The sequence below is a fragment of the Suillus subalutaceus genome (assembly GCF_016647625.1).
Source record: "Suillus subalutaceus strain FC151 chromosome Unknown DFJ58scaffold_80, whole genome shotgun sequence".
Taxonomy (NCBI): domain Eukaryota; kingdom Fungi; phylum Basidiomycota; class Agaricomycetes; order Boletales; family Suillaceae; genus Suillus; species Suillus subalutaceus.
The window spans coordinates 111,718-131,008 of record NW_024540329.1 but is presented as its reverse complement, the minus strand read 5'-3'; the positions used below and the strand labels follow the sequence as shown (position 1 = coordinate 131,008).

The window sequence follows — 19,291 nt, the reverse complement described above, 5'->3', positions numbered from 1 at the left end:
TTGATGGTACTTGTAATAATACTATTTCCGAAGCTATAGATTTGTCCGTCCGTTTTCCATCCGGTGTAGTCACCTCTGATACATTCTACGTTACCCCCTTTGGATTCATCTTGTTTTATCGTTCTTGGATATAGCTGGCTCACCCGACACAATCCGTTGATTGACTGGGTTTTGGGCAGCATCGAATTCCGGACGACATCTCATGGAATGCCATCGACCCCTCCGACGTCACTTCCGTCCTCGGATATCCCTCCTTCGACGGAAACCATACCTCCTCTGACTACATCCGTACCCTCCGCTGATAACACCGTTCCTAACATATCCCTAATCAATGCAGTTGCCTTTTGCCGGGCCTGCAAGTTAGAAGGATCGGTCCAATTCAGTATATACCTTCGTCCATCCGGTGTCGATCTCCGGTCCGCGTCTCTCTCGTCCGATCCTCCAGATCTATCCAGAATCCCTTCGGACTATCACGAGTTTGCAGATGTCTTCAACAAGGGAAAGGCTGGCCAACTTCCTCCACATCGTCCTTATGATCTGAACATAGATCTGGAAGAAGGAACTAGTCCTCCCCTCAGAACTATCTATTCTCTATCCCCGGTTGAGCTTGCAGCCCTCCGGAAGTTTCTTGATGAAAATATTGCCTCTGGACTCCTCCGCTCCTCATCCTCTCCTCACAGAGCTCCGGTCCTATTTGTCAAGAAAAAGGACGGCTCCCTCCACCTTTGTGTGGATTTACGTGGACTCAACCAGATCACCAAGAAAGACCGATATCTGTTACCCCTCATTGCCGACCTATTAGACTCTCCGAGCCGTGCTAAAGTCTATACCAAAATCGACCTCTGATCCGCTTATCATCTCGTCCGGATAGCGGAAGGGGACGAATGGAAGACTGCCTTCCGAACGTGCTATGGCTCTTATGAATGGTTGGTAATGCCGGAAGGTCTCACTAATGCTCCAGCAGCATTCCAACGCTTTGTCAATAGCGTGTTTGCTGATATGCTGGATGTATGTGTTATCGTATATCTGGATGACATCCTTATCTATTCCCATGATCTTGCGTCCCACAAACAACACATCTGAGAAGTACTCTGTTGACTCCGTAAACATCATCTCTATGCCAAACCCGAAAAATGCGAATTCCATTCCACTTCCGTTGAATACCTCGGATACCTCCTATCTCTGGACGGCTTGACTATGTCATCCGAGAAGATCCAAGCTATTACTGACTGGCCGGAACCTCGGAAAGTCAAGGATATCCAGTCCTTCCTCGGATTCGCAAATTTCTATAGACGGTTTATATTCAACTACTCGGATATTGTGGTTCCGTTAACATGGCTTACACACAAGGATGCTCTGTGGAACTTTTCCGAAGATTGTCGGAAATCCTTCGAAGAACTCAAGAAAGCTTTCACTACCGCTCCAGTGCTTACTCATTAGATGCCGGATGTTCCTATAGTAGTGGAAACCGATGCCTCTGACTATGCTATAGCCGGAATACTTTCCATTGTATGTCCGGACTCAGAGCTTTGTCTGGTAGCAGTTTTACTCTCGTACGCTAACCGCTCCAGAACTCAACTATGACACCAATGACAAGGAACTCCTAGCTATATACGAAGCTTTCCGGACCTGGCAACATTATCTAGAAGGCTCAGCCGAGCCTGTAGATGTTGTCACAGACCACAAAAACCTTGAGTACTTCACCACTACCAAACTCCTCTCTCGCTGTCAGGCTCGCTGGTCGGAATTCCTCCATCAGTTCAACCTAATCATTTGTTTCCATCCCGGAAAACTCGGAGTTAAACCGGATTCCCTTACTAGACGCTGGGACGTCTATCCCAAAGAGGGGGATAAGGACTACGCTCGAGTTAACCCTCATAATTTCCGTCCGGTATTCACGTCCGAACAGTTAGCTTTGTCCCTATGAGCCTCAACCTTAGCAACTCCGGTTCTTAGAGCAGCTGTTCTAATGGATATTGATGACCTTCGGAAAGACATCCTGACCGCACTTCCTAATGACCCTATTGCAACCAACCATCTTCCGGTACCTTCGGATCCAAGATGGACAGTGGACGATAGTGGTTTCCTCTGTTGCGACAACCATATATATGTTCCAGAATCCGATAACCTCCGACTTCGCGTCCTCCGTAATACTCATGATCATCCCTTATCCGGACACTTTGGTCAAAACCGAACCTTAGACCTCATCTGACGCAAGTATACATGGCCGGGTATACGCACCTATGTTAAGGACTACGTCCGATCCTGCACTACCTGCGCCCGAGCCAAGGTTCCGAGACATAAGCCCTATGGATTGCTCAAACAACTCCCCATACCAGAAAAGCCATGGAATTCCATCTCTATGGATTTCATAGAGCAACTTCCGGACTCATCCGGCTTTACAGCCATCCTCATTATCATAGATCGACTATCCAAGCAAGCAATATTTGTTCCGACTCACGATACCATTACCTCTCCTGACCTCGCTCGCCTGTTCCTACTTCACGTGTTTTCCAAGCACGGAGTTCCATCCCATGTTACCTCGGACCGTGGTACAGAATTCATATCCCATTTCTTCCGGTCCTTAGGAAAAGCATTGGATATGGTCCTCCACTTCACATCCGGATATCATCCGGAAGGGGACGGACAAACCGAGCGTGCCAACCAAACCCTGGAACAATACCTTCAGATATATTGCAATTATCAGCAGGACAACTGGTCGGAACTACTTCCCTTAGCAGAGTTTGCCTACAATAACGCTCCAAGTGCTACTACCGGAGTATCGCCCTTCTTTGCTAATAAGGGTTATCATCCGAACATATCCATCCATCCGGAACATGATCTATCCTCCATCCGTGCTCGCGACTATGCTATAGACCTTGACGACCTTCATCAATTCCTCCAAGAAGAAATGGCTCACGCCCAAGAAAGATATCAAGGACCTGCGGACGCTAGACGGAAACACGCTCTGGATATCAATATCGGAGATCAAGTCTTTGTCAAGGCTAAGTACTTCCGGTCCACTCGCCCATCTAAGAAACTCTCGGAAAAGAACCTAGGTCCATTTGAAGTCATATCTCGTCCAGGTACACATTCCTTTACCATCCGACTTCCCGAATCCATGAAATCCGTCCATCCCGTTTTCCACATCTCTCAGTTAGAACCATCCGTTCCGAACATAATTCCTAATCGTATCCAGCCCCCTCCACCTCCGGTCGAAGTCGATGGAGAACCAGAATATGAGATATCCGAAATCCTAGACTCGAAGCTAGACCATCGTAGACGTCAATGCCAACTCTTATACCTCGTCCGATGGTCCGGATATGAAGGAACGGACGAAGAGACTTCGTGGTTACTAGCCACAGAACTCGGAAATGCGTCCGATCTAGTCTCGGCTTTCCACACCGCATATCCAGACAAACCCGGTCCTATTGCTATACAATGAAATATACAAAATGGATATACAAGTACATTAGTAGCAGAGAAAGCGGATCCAGAAATCCTTAGCCATCCATCTCCATGTCCCCAGCGGATCCGGATCCGGATTCATCAGCGTCCTTCTCAGTGGCCTTGGATTGGCCTGCCTCAGTGATCCGAATTCCATTCCGGATCCCCTCAAGAAGGATGTTCTGGAACTCCCTCTGCTGCTCCAAAAACACCTCCAAGTTAGTATTCATCCTCTCCATAGCAGCCCTACTCCCTTCCGCCGCTCCGATGCTCTGCTGGAGTAATCTGTTGGTCCGGACCAGCTCCGCTACAATGTTGTTAGCAGCAGCAACCCAGGCCTGATCATCATACTCCACTTTCACCTCATCCACTACTGCCATCCTCATATCCGGATCCGGAGTCGGACTCTGCTGGCGCTTCTTACCCTTGCCTCTCGGAGATGGGTTCTCAGCAGCGCGCTGCCTCTTCTTAGACTTGGAATCCTTGACAAGTCCAGGCCTTCTGGGGCAGGTAACCTTATCCTTCCAGCACGGATTGCAAGCCTTGATCTACCCGAACGTTAAGAGTCATGGATCCGAAAAATCAAGAACAACTCACCAAGGAATTGCTATTGGCATTGGACCATAGACAGATCCGATTCTTCTTAGCGCAGCGAGTACAAGACCCATCCTTATCCGCTGAAATAGCGTGAGTCTACGAATCCGATAAGGAATGGATCCGATAAGCCATGGATCCGATGGTACAAATCATAACTCACCATTTCCGCTACAATAGCCCTGCGCCTAGTCTCCTCCGCTTCCCTTCGGATCTCGGCCTGTTCAATCTTCCTAATCCCATCCAAGTGTTTCCGTTCTGCCTCCTCCTCTTGTTGCTTGCGCTTTTCAGCCTCTTCCTCCTTCCGAACCTCGTCCTCAGCAGCAGCCAGTGCAGCCTGTACATCCGCCAGAGTCTGCCTAGCGGTCTTCATAGAGCCGGATCCGTTATCAGCCATGTTTGAGTTAAGCTAGTGGTAGTGAAAAAGTGGGGAAAGGAAGGAACACCTGCGATGCTTTGGCATCCGTATATCTGTCGAAAATCCGAACTCAGCAACTTCTCCCATCAACTTCTGTATTGTCTCGCACTCATACCATCCGTTCTGGATCGCTGATTCTTGTGCCTCTAGGGATCGGCCCTAAGGGGGGGATACTGTCATATACCATATTCCCGGGTACAGATCCAAAGATCTGGATCTCAGATCCGATCCAGATCCGATGGACATATCCGTCGTCCGGTCCACAGATCCGATCTAATCCTTATTTCATGTCCTGTTCATATAACTCTAACTATCGTTCATCTCCTTTCGGCATTCCTGTACACCGGTATACCGGTTATCCTTTACTTCCGTTATGCTTACTGATCCGCTACACTTACTGATCTGCTTTAGCTTAGACTTCATTCCCGGTTATGATACGTTATCCGTCCGACTTACCAGTACGCTGTACACATACTTTGCTTATACTTTGTACATAGCCTCGCACCGTTGCTTATTGATCATTCCATTAGTTATCTGTAGTATATAAACCCTTGCACATGCGCTGTAGTAGATCAGTTCGAATATCATCTTAGATTGCACTCATTCTGTCTGGACTCTGAGTCCATCCGTTATCCATCCGGACTTGAGTACGATACTCTTGTCTACTCTGAGACTTAGGATTGATTCCTATAGTCTATATATCCGTCTCTGTCTTTGGACAGTCCTTGCCCGTTAGTTTCTAGTTCGGATCTGATCCGGATTAGCCGTTACTATATATGTTCGATATCCGGAAGCCATAACGGATCCGTTACGAGACTTATCCGTCTCAATATACACAATACTCTAGTACTCTGAAATAAGGGGCAAGACTTGGGAAAGGGGCACAGCGCATGAGCTGAGGCCGAAGCCCTTCGGATCCGATACTACTCGAGTACGGTCTTAACAGAAGTCCTATGACATCATTATGACATCATATCCTGTAGGTACAATTTTATGAAGCATCTGATTAGTCAGAGCATCCTAATAGAAAAGTAAAGTAAAGAAACACTAGAGAAAACAACTCAGAAATAATGGAACAAATAATAGTACACAATATGCGGGCTTTTTAGATTGGGTTTTGTTAGGCTTTGAACTTTTCTCTATGGGTTTCTCTAGCCAAAGTGAATAAGCCAAAGGAAAGGCAATACCTTAACCTTTATTTTGCTTCTCATATCAACTAGGTCATTATGTGATTCCCATCTCACATATGACTTTTCTTCGAAACATGGTGGATTCATGAATCACTGAGGGAAAACTGAAACTATTGGACCAAGGTTTGATACCAAGGTATGGGTTGACTAGTCTGAGGACTAAGCTAACAGACTTTGTCTTTTAGGGGGATGACTGGTAGTCATGTCCATGCATGATTCCCAAATTATGCAGGACAGCGGGTGAGTTGCAAAGTCTGAAGAACATTACATTTGGTTCATAGAGTCCAAATTCAGTGGTAAACGCGGCTTTCCATCTATCATCGGGATAAATACGGATATTGATATAACCGGAGCGGACATCCATCTTGGTGAAATACTTTGCCCTGTGCAATCTTGCAACAAGGGACAAAGGAAGCGGTAAGGGATAAGCATTCTTGATAGTCCAATCATTGATGTATCGGTAATCTTGACAGGGTCGGAGGTCTCCGCTTTTCTTTCCCACAAAGAAGAAGCTACTAGCTTGTGGTGACTTGGATTCCGAGATAAAACCTTTCTTCACATTTTCATCAATAAATGCTTTAACAGCAGTTCATTCAGCAATGGAGAGAGGGTAGATTGTCGACGTTTTAGGGATGAATCCAGGTTTCGTTTCAATATGGTGGTCAATGCCAGGTCATTCAGGGGGTAGTTGGTTTAGTCCATCTTTAGTGAAGATGTCGGTGAAGTCATGGAGATAGGAAGGTACGAGTTCTTTGAAAGTTTTCTTCTTTTGTTCCAAGCCCGCAGCTAGAGCGAACTGCTGAGCTTTGTTACTAACTTTCGCATATTCTGTAGGCCATGGCAGGGGTTTGACTGTGGGTTTCTGTTCTGAATGACTGGTTCCATTGGAAGTCAAGGGTGTATCCATGGAGGTGTTTGTGATTACTCGGAGTTCAGATGCATTAAAGGAATACTCTACCAAGAATTCATCATCATCTAGATTGTACATAGAGACTTTCCGCACTGGTGTGGCAAAGTTCTCTTGCGTCCAAACGTCTTCTTTAGTGTCAAAGGTTTCGTCGTCGTCATCAGGGATGGGGAGTAGATCAGGGATGGGAAGAGGAGATGGTGCTTCTTCATTAATAACTTCTTCTATGGTTGCTCGTGGATAGACAATGGGAGTTTCAGTGATTGGTTCCGTTTTTTTAAGCTTGGATTGTTTCCAAGTTTGATCAATCAGTTCTTGTCGAAATAGAAGTGAAAGACCGTTCCTCTTTCTTTCTTTGTCAACTTCTTCTTCTATTTGATCACTCTTTGTGGTTTGTGAGAGGATGAGGGTTTCTGTGGTCCAATCAATGACTGGATTCATAGCACGTAGCCAAGGAATTCCAAGAAGGATTTGGTCCCTCCTCCCGAGGCATGTGACATCAAACTTTCCGATCATGGATCATCCATCTATTTTGACGGTAAGAACACAATATCTGCGTATTGCTCCGCTTTTGGAATAGCTTCCATTGCCGATAGTGACCTTGAAAGGTTTACTGAGGGGGTGGGTTCGGATTCGGTGCTGTTTGACAAAGTCTTCAGAAATGAAAGTTCTGGCTGCTCTGGAATGACTGCGGTGGTTTCAACGGTTTTCAGACGAGTTTTCGAGATAAGGGAAAGTGGAACTCAAAGTTCCTTTCGTTCACCAACTTTTCATACAAGTCTTATAGGTACATTGGAAGATATTGACATCAATCCAGTCTTCCACATCAAAAATCCTCGTTGAGATGGCGGACTTCTGCTTCTTCTTCTTCATCGCTGCTTTCTACTTCTTTGTGGTGTATCGGGGTTCTTCCATTCTTCTTGTCAGGACATGCTCTAGAGAGGTGTCCAATCGTGTGACAGGTAAAACACTTTCCTTTCTTGAAGTGTTCATTACATTCTTCTTCAGTAAGATGATCTACCTCCATGGCATTGGGGTCACAGATTTGGTTGATGGTAGGTCTTGGAGTATAGTGCTGTCCGGAAGGCTTGGTAAAGTTACGGCGGTTGTTGCATAGAGCTGCGCCTCATTGCCAGTTACTATCCAATCAGATGGCTGTGGTTACATATTTGTCGAAGGAATCGGGGATGGTTTCCATTTGGAATATGGAGTTTATGAGCCCTTGTTTTAATCTGTCATTAAAGAATGTAATCAAAACTTGGGATTCTTTAATGCTGGCTTGTGAGGCAAGGGTTTTGAATTCAGTGATATAGGACATAAGATCATTCCCTTGTCTGAGGGTTCTTAACTTGTTCAAAGTGACTACTTTTGCATTGGCTGGGGCAAATGCTTCCTTGAACTTTGTTTCAAAGTTTGCGAAGGTTCCATAGGGGTTTGGGAGGGTATCATCAGCTTCCGCATAGAATGTGGTTGCCCATCCTTCTGTGCTTCCTTCAGTCATATAAGCGAGTGCAGTGATGACTTTCTTTTCCTTGGTGTTATAGATTGAGGATTTAACCCTAAAATACGCTTTCACCGAATATAACCATCTGATAGCGCGGTCTGGATTCCCGTTATAAGCTGTGGGTGCTCCGGCTTTCAATTCAGCAGAGGACGTTGTGGTGGACATTCTGAAACTAGGGTTGGCCGTTAGGTTTCGGGGTGGTTGTTCTTCTGGGAATTCGTCAGTGGAAGTTGTAGAGTGGTGATCTGATTTGGTGGTTACAGGGGACAGTTCTCGTCTCTCTCTGTCTTCTGTATCTGGACCTGTGGTCTCATGATATTCTTCTGGTGAGTCGGGTTCGTTAGGATCACATTCCCACCAATACTTTCTAACCCAAGGGGTCGTCTTTGCTATCTAGCAATGGGGCCTCTCGTGGTGGAGAGGTTTGGTAAGCAACTTTAATCTTTTGTTATGAACTGGGATAGTTCTGATGTATAGCATCAGCAAACTACCAAATTGGTGACAAGGTACCACAACAATAACAAAGCCACACAATGATTACAAACAGCACAAACACACAAGGCACCAGGTCTTACAAACTTGACAGCATGATACAAAGCCATACAAGCACACAAAGAAACATGTAGTATAATGATACTAGTAGCACAAAATATATGTATGAACAAAGTTCGTTTCCCTCAGGTTTTAAGTCTTTTTGGGCTTGCCACAGCCTAGTACTTAACCGTTAGTTGTATTGCTAGTGATCAATATCAGTCGGGCTCCTCAGTTGTTGAGGAGCTGTTAATTGTTATTCTGTCAGTGATCATACACCTTTCGAAATCGTGCGGGGTCCATTATGTAGAACTCGACAGCGTGATACAAAGCCATGCAAGCACACAAAGAAATATGTACATATAACGGTAGCACAATATATATGTATATGAACAAATATATATCTATTCATATTTAAACAAAGCACCCCAATTCAACGATATAATACAATGAACGAAAGGTATACTTCAAGCCTTCAGATCTACAGATGGCTGCAGAATTAGTGCAATGAACGAAGGCTTTACTTCAAGCCTTCAAATCTACAGGTGGCCGCAGAATTAGGACAAGTACACCACCGACAGTTATCGCAAAATCGGGCTGTGTGACATCTGCAACAATCTCAATGATAATGAATTATAGCAAACACAAGGGAGAAAGACTTACTGCCACAGGTTCTGAGCTCGTGAATGTCGCAATACCATTCTTCTTTCATTCCATATGCATGCGCCCAATGTCAAGGTCTGCTGTCAATAACCGGGAATTTGCTGCCTCTGCACGATGGCGTCAGAAGTCGATAAGTGTAGCTTGGTGTTCAAGGATGCAATCAGCCAGGTGCTTCTCGGCTTCACACACTTTTCATTTGGCTTTGGCTGCTGCGAGCATGAGGTCAGAGTGGTCGGCTGCACATTCTGCAACCTCATGCAATAAAGTGTAGTTGACCTCCTATTGAAGAGGGTAAGATCGATGAAGCAGAACAAGAAAAATGAAACGGGCATCTCACGAGGTGCGTAGTGGAAGGAAAATCGTCTTCCACTCCCATATTTATTGACTGAGCTGCATCCAACACTTGCAGATCCATATATCCGATGGGAGTAGTTGGAGATGCTATGGTAAGAGTTTTTTGGGCATGACCGCGTAAAGATTGAGGGTAGCTGGTGGAATTCATGGGATAGATATAGCGAGTATGACAATCTGAGAACACGTATTATGTACAGTGACTTCAAGAATCAATAACAACCGTGTGAAATCTTGAAGACTATGTCGGTACCAACATGTCCAAATTGCGGGAAGACATTCACCAAGGACAGCAGTGTCACTCGCCATCTCAGTCAGCCCTGAACATCCTGTCATAGCTCCATTCGGGACATTGTCAATATCTCACAGTTTGCTGAGGTAGAACTGCCATCACGCCACACTTCACCTCAAGCTGATCCTGAGGAACAGGCTGGTAGTATGCGTGATGAAGACAATCAGGTGCATATGAACTTTGAAGGCGACTTTAATTTTATCAAAGATGGCTTTGGAGTAGCTGAAGGGTCATTGGAGGAGCGGTACGAGGGTGCTGGGATGTGTTACTCTGAGGATGGTCTGACCTTTTTAGATGTATTCGATGCCGATGAATATGCAGAGTACAGGAAGGAGAATCTTTTCTACCCTTTCGCATCCAAGGAAGAGTGGGAAATCGGTGATTTCCTTCTGCGTTCACCCCTTAGTATGGCAGCAATTGATGTATTTCTGAAGCTTCCCCTGGTAAGTACCAGTCTTCGCACTCTACATTATTGATTCTAACTTTTACACCCCCCATTCAGATCCAAAAATTGCAACTTTCATTCAGCAACACTAGAGAATTGCATAGCCATGCAGAGATGCTTCCTAGCAGACCAAGCTGGAAGTGTCAGATCATCCCCTCGACCCATCCTACAAAATATCCAATTCGATTATTTTGGAGGGACCCTATTGAATGCTTGGAGAGTCTTTTCTCCAACCCTCTCTTCCACGATAAGCTTGATTTTGTCCCTTGTCATGTTTACACAATGGCGGCACATCTTATGTGAGTATACTCGGAATGGATGACGGGTGATGCTGCTTGGGAAATGCAGGTATGTGCAGCAGTTGATTTTTTTCGTTATCTCAACACACTTCCTGTAGACTCAGTTTCCCAGAGGTGCTACAGTTCTCGGTGCTGTGCTGTCCTCCAACAAAACCAACATAACTACAATGACTGGTGCTAGAATCACTCATCCGCTTCTTCTGGGACTCGCCAACATATGCATGTGTACTCATACAAAACTTTCATCAAAAGCTTTCTTACTTATGGCCCTCCTTCCTATCCCAAAGTACCTACACCCTAATCAATGCATGCGAGGCATGCTTGAAGATTGCCTTATACATCAATGTCTTTCAATTGTTCTTAAGCCGTTGATGAAAGTGGCGGAAGTTGGCATCATGATGTCTGATCCGGTTGGAAATGCTCAGCACTGTTTTACTCCTCTCACAGCATTCATTGTCGACACCCCAGAGGCAGCTATGCTTGCCTGTGTACGCGGGAAGACCTCTCTGTTTACTATGGCTTCTTATCTGCAGTTTGGTGATAGTTTTTGGCATCCCCCTTGTACCCGTTCTGTCACGCTTGGCCAGCTCGACAGCATTACTGTCGATCCCAACGATCTCAAGGCGTATTTTGGCGCCTGCACTGAATACCAGGCTAAATGGTGTTTCTGCACCATTCTGGATAGACTGGCTGCTCGCTGATCCCTCGATCTTCCTGATGTCAGAACCACTGCATCATTGGCACAAGGAGTTTTTTGACCATGACTGCCAGTGGTGTTTAGTAATTGTGGGTGCCTCAGAGCATGATTTCCGGTTCTCGATCCTACAGCCCGTCACAGGCTACCATCATTTCGCTGGTGGAATCTCAAAACTCAAACAAGTCACTGGCAGAGGTCACCGTGATATCCAGCGCTACATTATTGGCCTGATATCCGGTGCAGCTCCTCGTCATTTCGTTATCACAATTTGTGCCCTCATGGATGTTCGATATTTGGCGCAGTGCCCTGCTCCCAATGATGACTTATTGCCAAGTATTGACCAGTCCCTTTCGACCTTCCATGACAATAAAGACATCATTCTGACTTCGGGTGCGCGGATGGGAGCCAAGAGGCCTATTGATAACTGGCTTCATTCCTAGGCTAGAACTCCTCCAGAGCATCACTTCTGGCACGCGCAACGTTGGCGCTCTCATCCAGTGGTCTGCAGATGCAACCGAGCATGCCCATATTTCAGAAATCAAGGACCCTGCACGCCGTACCAATAACAATGACTACAACCCCCAGATCTGTCAACATCTAGATCAAGATGAAAAGCTGCTGACGTTTTGCAATTGCCACGACGCTGAAGAGTCATCACATGTACCGTGATCCCAATGACAGGTCTGGAGAAGTTCCTGAGGAGGAGGCAGAGGAGAATGAGGCAATCGATTGCGACAAGCAGGAACAGGACGATCCACGGACTACACTTTTAGAAGAAATGAACCATACACGTGTCACCATAGATTACTTTAGCAAAGCAAAGCAAATAGTAACTGTAAGGGATGGAGCTATTCCTCACCCTCCTCGAACGTTTATCGCTGGTGGTACTGCAATCCACCTCAACTACACTCCTTCTCGCACTGGAGTTAGCATTGATGACGTCGCTACTGATTTCAATCTACCGGATCTGCGCGTAGCACTTTCAGAATTTTTGCTACATGACACGAGAGAGAGAGGAGCGATTTATATGGTAGGAGGTCCAAGAAGAAAGCCATTAATTGACTGTCCTCCGATCCTTCCATTTGACTGTGTTCAACTATGGTATACTGTCTGCCTTCAGCAAATGTCTTTCCACAATTCCAGGGTCACATTACCAGCTCAAACCGTACATGCATCTCCTCCTGGCCCTGAGTGGCCAAAAGGCCGAAAGGACACTGTCCTCGTCAATGTTGAAGGAGGGTTTGTTTGGCTCGAGTCAGGTTTAACAGGTGAGAATTCTTTCATTGATATGAAAGCATATGAACTTTGGTGCTTTGAAGGTCACGCAATATGTAAATTACACCTCATTATGTGTCCAATATCTCAAAGAGGTGGTCGCATCACTTGGAGAGATCAATATCTGTGTTATGTGCAGGGTCTGACCATTGGTTCGGTTGATCCTGCCACTCAGATGAATATTCTGAAACGTACCAGGTATGTAGATGGCACTCCCATTGGTAATATTGTTCCCCTGTGTCAACTTCGTTCATTCATCAGCGTCATCCCTCAGTTAGGGGATGCGGCTGATTCACAATTCACGAAGGCAACATCTATGCACTATTCTCAATTGTTTCTTTTAAACAAGTACTTCAATAAAGACTTCTATTATGCCCTTTATTACGCTTCACATGGGCAGTAGTGTATGTACATTGTCTTGCATGGTGCGAGTATATAGGTAGAAATGGAGATAGGTTGAAATTTCATGCATTTATGTTCTTAATTTGGGTCGAAATCATGCCATGCAGAAAGAATCAATGTGCCGTGACCCAAAGTAAACTAACAAGAGGCCAAAGCATCATTTGTCATAGTATAAGGCATCACACTCACTTAATCACCATGACATCGGCATCATCATCCTTTGTGCTCAACCATCTCCTTGCAACAGTTACTAGCTCCATCCCCACCATCGGTGACTTTATACCTTGGATGCAGAATTCCATGGACCAACTGATGAGACATGAGTTCCTGGTGGGGCCAGATAGGCTTTTACAGAGGGTAAACGAGTTCTGTGGGAGGAGGGCATACAAGGCCGGACATCATCCATCCTTGACGACCTTATCTAACGATGCAGTATCAGAATACAAGAAATAAATGACATTGTGTATGTCAAGAAGAAGGGCCGTTTAATCCTGCATGGGTCATCTGTATTGTTAAATCCACGGGGTATCACTCACCCGCAATGGAGGCTTACTCTTCCTTTCTCTGGTCGACTGAAGAAGACGAAAAGAAAGCAGGAGTCGCAGACTGATACGGAAGTGGAGCCAGATGCGGATGCAGATTCAGATGCAGATTTAGATGATGAAGATGAAGGCAAAGGTGCGCTGGAGACGGATAGGCAGTTGGTCACAGAAATCATATCAGATTGGAGCAAAATGTCCAATTGTGGCTGTAAAGACGTCGGATGAGAAGAATTGGGAGCGCCTATTCAGGACCATCTACTACAACATGCGTAGCAGGGTCAAAGCCAAGTCGAGCTTGCTGCCCTTCCACACTCTACCAGAATCGCGATACTGGTCTTCAGAGTTCTCTACCATTCCCGTACCGGATGCCACCAATTCCAGAAAACCCGATTTAGTCCTTATGGACTATAGGCTGAAGAAGCACAACGGGAATGAGAAGAGTTGGGCAGATGTTCTGACAGGAGTAGAGATCACCATCTCAGAACTGGCGGAGGACATACCAATATTCTTATGGATTGCAACCAAAGGCTACCTAATTATGCGTGAACAACCATGGCACCATTTCATTCTCCTTTTCAGTATCACAAACAAGAAGTGTTGTGTGCATTACTTGGACCATTCTTGGATAATAATATCAGCACCTATTTAATCAATCTGGATCCTGTGCATTTCATCGATGTCTTGAACACGATGATGCTAGTGAGTCACTCTGCGCTCGGTCTCGATCCCACTATTCATGTTTGCAACTCCCTTTGCCGAGGCACTCCTCACAACAATATACCAGGGGGAGTCGATGTCATGCCATCCAGAGCGATAGGTTGGGCTATAGATGATGTAGGTGAGGTATACTGCATTTTGGCCATCTTGTGGAAAAGCTGCAGGCTTTTTCACGTGGAACCGTTTTTTATTGCGTCCAGCACTAAGAATACCAAGAAGGAGTATGCATTGAAGGACTGTTGGGTAGATGTTGACTCCCTAGATCACGAGGTCAAGTTTCTTCAGGCAGTCGATGGTGTTCCAAATGTGGTCCAGCTAGTAAAGTATTGGGATGTCGAGTATGCTGGATGTGTCAACAGCACATTCAATATTCGCAACCATCTTCACAATCACCTCCCAGATTCACCAATATTCACCAACGCATACTTTTGACTCCCTGCAGCCTCCCACTGACCACCTTTAAGTCTGTACCTGAGCTAGTCAATGTTTTTTTTTGACCTTGTTGCTGGTGAGTCCCCCTGGTATTCATCAAAATTTTTGACAGATGCCAGTAGCCCATAAAACGCTGACATTTGAGCGGGAAGTTCTTCATGGAGATCTCAGTCCCAACAATCTCATCATACACGAGGGAAAGGGATACTTTATTGATTTCGACCACGCCAAATTCGTCCAACTTTACAATCAGGCAAAAGATTTGTGTGGAACCATAAGTTTGAAAATTGATCTCGATATCTTCTGTAGTGCTTATTTTTATTTTTTGAAGGGAACGATACCATACATATCCTGTTGCCTTCTCAAGTTGATGGGAGGCATTCCAACTCCTGAGTCAGTTGACCACAGGGCATCTGATGACCTCGAGTTGTTATTCTATATTCTCCTTGAATTTACTGACCATATACGGTGGGCCCGGCGGTCTAATCACAGACAGGGGGGTGCCCCCCGAAAATGCCTGTAGATGGAATAAAGTGTACATGATGATGGACAGAGATGGTCTTGGGACTAGCGGAAGCCTCAAGAAAGAGTTCCTAATGGACAAATCCCCGAGGTACGAGCCTGCACCGTACTTCCAGGCTTGCCGTCCCATCCTTGAGGACTGGCACGTGGCAATTAGAGACACACTATTAAACAATAAGGAAGTCTCTCACGACCACATTCATGAGATCATACAATGGGGGCTGGATAACATCGACAGCTCTCCTAGTCCTGAGATATCGCTCCCTCTACTTCCGATGTTGTCTGCTGCTCCCTTGGGAACCTCAGTTTCTTCTCCAGCCGCAACTCAGGGTCCACTTCCTCGTCATTCAAGCCGGATAAGCCGCCCTGCACATTCATCGGTACCATCTGGCCCTTCATCATCATTCAGCACCTCCTCCTCCACCTTCTCTGCCTGTTTCGACAAATCGTCCTCGTCGTTCTCGGCGGAAAAAGAGGGAGCCCAAGGTTTTCACGCTCTAACTCGTTACCATGTAAGCACTGCGATGCATTATATACACTTCACATGCACAGAGCTCGAGATTTATTATCATTGCAAAACACCTAGACTTTAGGTCTCATAACTTTGTATCCTTAGATTTTCTTAGTTCTTTGTAGTATTCCAGTCAAGCGCTCAGTGAGCCATTTTCTGAAGCCGCTCAAACTGTCTTATGTAATTAATAAATATTTATGATGCACCGGCAGCCAACCTTCAGCACCAATCCCTTCACCCAATGCCTCCCAGGAAGAAAGCCAGACACAGTTCTCCAGGCAATAAGGATGCCGAGCCTGCATGATGAAGCGCACAATCCAATCGAGGTGTCGGAGGTCACATAGCACAGCTGCAAAAAGCTGGTGAGAGGGTGATGGCGGCCCCAACAAGGCAAGGGAAGAAGAACACTGTTGAAATCAGCGATTCAGAAGAAAACCCAATGGCTCCTTCACAAGTTGCGAGAGCAAAGAAAAAAGTCAGTGTTTTGTTTTCAGGCTACCCAGCTAACAATGAACATTATTCCAGGCTCCTGCAAAGACATCTGTGAAGGCCAGCGCTGTATGGCCAGAGCGCCAACGTGCTCACTCTCCACATCCGTTCCTGCGCACTGCCCACCATTCTGATAGGTTTGGGTTTAAGCCACCATATGTTACTGATGGTGACGGTCAGGATGTGACCCAACCCGGTTGCAGCCAGAATACTAGAGCTACAGAACCAGGTGCTAGGCAGCAAGACTCACCAGATCATCACAGCAATAATCTTGAGTACGATGCTGACGAAAACGACATGCGAGATGATGAAGACGTTTTCAGAAGCTTTAACGACCACAACCAGCAAGACGAACAAGATCACGAACAAGACGATGACAAAGACGACAGCGAAGATGATGACAGAGGCGTCAGCGAAGGCGAAGACCACAACAAAGACCACAACAAAGACGACGAGCAAGATTCGAGGCAGTATCCGCAAGCATATCAGAACAGGTATCATGATGACAATGATCTAATGGAATTAGACCAAGCCCAAGACTCGAATATCCAGGCCAATAACGAGCGTGATGATCCAGGCATTTTTGATGTCCTTGAGCGCCACCAAGCAAAAAATGGACGGCACAAGGCTCCTTCACCAAGTCGTCTGTTAAGTGTAACCAGTTTTTACACTTGAATTTGCAAATACTGACCTGCCCTAGTCCTCTCGTAGATACTCGTGCACACCTGCTCAATCGCAGTCTCCCTGTCAATATACATCCCAACATGTAAGTTCTTATTTTTACCAAAGTTTGTTTCTGATTACCTCTGACTCTAGACGTCTCAGAGTACACGTGCTCCATCTGGTCGCGTGAAATCTCCTCAGCCCGCACCTCGAAATGCACTGTTTACAAAGTCTTCTGCTCATAGATCTGATCATCTTTCTGCCACTCATTCCAAGTCTGCGCACCCAAATGCATCTCACGCTTCCACTCATAGACTGTCTCCTCGTCAGCGCTCCCCGACTCAATCAACCCTTGTTGGTCGCTCCAAGTCTCCACGCACAAATACTTCTCGTGCTTCCACCCATAGACCATCTCCTTGTCGTTCAGCCACAGTGTCCAGTCGCATGCAGCCCCCCTCTCGTGGGCGCGCCTTGTCACGGGCCTCACCTAGTCGTGCTGGTCAGTCAGATCATGAGCCTTCACCCGTTCCCATTTCAGGCCGTTCTTGATCTCCTAGTCTTGCACCCGATAATTGTGACCAACCCAAACACAAAGGGGAACAGACTAAGAATCAATCAAATCCTGTGAAGCTCAGGTTTTACCCGTCATATTGGCAGGCATTTCTTCAGGCAGCAAAGTTGGAAATGCGCCTGCAGGCAGTACTGACACATCCAATTCCAGAGCATTCTGACGCTGTAGAACTCGCACGAGAAGTCCTGGATGTAGTGTTATGGAAGTACCACTCAAAGAAGATTGGATTGGAGCAAGGTAGGTCCCCTCCATCTGTTGGAGGTTCCAATCTGATGTCCATAGGATATTTTCCAGAATATCGTGACCAGATGTCGTGGTTGGTGAGTAAAGGTTACTGTCCACAAGTGTGCTTACTGACAAGTTATTAGCTTTGCAACGACTTGTTTACATTTCGTACAGAGCTCAAGAAAATCATCATCTCTCTTGCAAAACAATTATATGGCATCTGTCCAAAGGGCAGCATGATGCACGAGCACTCGGTGCAGAAACATGTTACTGAAGCAGCATCTAAATTGATCAAGTCCGGCGACTACCTTCGGCTTCCTGACTTGTCTGAGGTGAGTGATGACTGTGTGGGGTAACATCTTGTTGTATTGATTTTTTAGGGCAAGTACAAGAACTTCGTATCACAGGTTCTTAAAGACGCATGCCAAGATTTTTACTACAGCAACGGCAAAAAGCGCTGAAGTTAACAGACGAATTCCAACACTCGATTCCCGTTAATGGTGTCATTCTCGTGGCCACTGTTGTATGATTATTTTATTTTATTTCTGCTGCTGATCAGTCTCTACAGGCAAAAGGTGTTCTAACTGGGTTCTGTGAAACCAGTATAGACAAAGCCCCAGATCTTTCTGCTGATAAATGCAGGTCCGATTTCAACTCCCTACGAAAATCTGTTGATATGTTAATGGATATCCCCAAGCGTCGTCGACAGCTTGAAGAGATGTTGGAGGAATGGGCTGAGTCTGGGATGATGAATTGGCTTTGCAATGATTCGGATGGTGGCTCAGCCAATGAGGATGTCAATATCATTATATAGTACTAGTCTTTTGAATTGCATCATTATTTTGCCGTCTATTCAACTGTCTTTTGTCAACATTGTCGAGTTTGTCTAAGTCTGTGCAATCTGTACAATCTGTGCAATCTGTGCAGTCTGTGGCTATTTGTACAGATTGTGATACTCTGTGACAGACTTGTAAAGAGGGGACTTTGTTGTGGGTTTGTGCTCTTTGTACAAGCTTGTACAAGCTTGTACAGTGACCCCCTAGTTTGCTGATGAGCAATGCGATAAGCAATATCAGCTAAGGTCGGTTCAAAGACTCCTACGTATGTAGAAATTTGTAAGACAAATCAAGGAGAGTGTCCTCGACTTGAATCAGGTTCAGACGACTTAAGATTGGAGTCTTAAGCAAAGGAAATTCCAGGTAAAACCCAGTAAGATTAAAGTAAAGAAATACAATGTACAAGATGGGTTTATATAGTGAATGACAGCTGCTTTAGGGCAGGCGTTTTGATGAATCAGAATGAGTCATAGATAAGAGACGAGTCAGAATGAGTCAGAGATAAGAGACGAGTCAGAATGAGTCAGAGATAAGAGACGAGTCAGAATGAGTCAGAGATAAGAGAATAGATCACCTAGCGATGGCGTGATAGCGATCGTGATGTAATACAATGAGTCAACGATGAGATAAGAAAAGACAAGTCTAGCAGCGGCATCATGCAGCACATGACGTAATACAAAGTAAGAGAGGAAAATGAATAGGGGCGTACTTAGACTGTAACACTGACACGTGAGTTAGTATTGATTGATCTGTAGAGTCGATCAAGAC

The 19,291-nt window shown here is 45.6% G+C and overlaps 2 protein-coding genes across 2 annotated transcripts; both read left to right on the top strand.

The window, feature by feature from the left end:
• Window positions 1-9,368: 9,368 nt before the first annotated feature.
• Window positions 9,369-12,904, top strand: DFJ58DRAFT_842964 (uncharacterized protein; the record flags this gene model as incomplete). The annotated part of the gene is made up of 12 exons (XM_041392897.1): window positions 9,369-9,476; window positions 9,543-9,594; window positions 10,018-10,340; window positions 10,400-10,484; window positions 10,647-10,690; window positions 10,740-11,127; window positions 11,186-11,728; window positions 11,784-11,961; window positions 12,020-12,368; window positions 12,459-12,606; window positions 12,789-12,811; window positions 12,875-12,904. 12 exons carry the CDS (start codon window positions 9,369-9,371, stop codon window positions 12,902-12,904), a joined length of 2,271 nt encoding a protein of 756 aa, XP_041242065.1.
• Window positions 12,905-13,213: 309 nt separating this feature from the next.
• Window positions 13,214-18,501, top strand: DFJ58DRAFT_842963 (uncharacterized protein; the record flags this gene model as incomplete). The annotated part of the gene is given in 21 exon segments (XM_041392896.1): window positions 13,214-13,372; window positions 13,489-13,693; window positions 13,713-14,151; window positions 14,196-14,256; window positions 14,482-14,612; window positions 14,717-14,759; window positions 14,819-14,970; window positions 15,230-15,319; window positions 15,535-15,740; window positions 15,865-15,883; window positions 15,952-16,008; window positions 16,049-16,214; window positions 16,265-16,882; window positions 16,940-16,994; window positions 17,319-17,390; window positions 17,487-17,699; window positions 17,771-17,782; window positions 17,862-18,019; window positions 18,068-18,094; window positions 18,130-18,210; window positions 18,256-18,501. The coding sequence occupies 21 exon segments, from the start codon at window positions 13,214-13,216 to the stop codon at window positions 18,499-18,501; spliced, it is 3,210 nt and encodes a 1,069-aa protein (XP_041242064.1).
• Window positions 18,502-19,291: the final 790 nt, after the last annotated feature.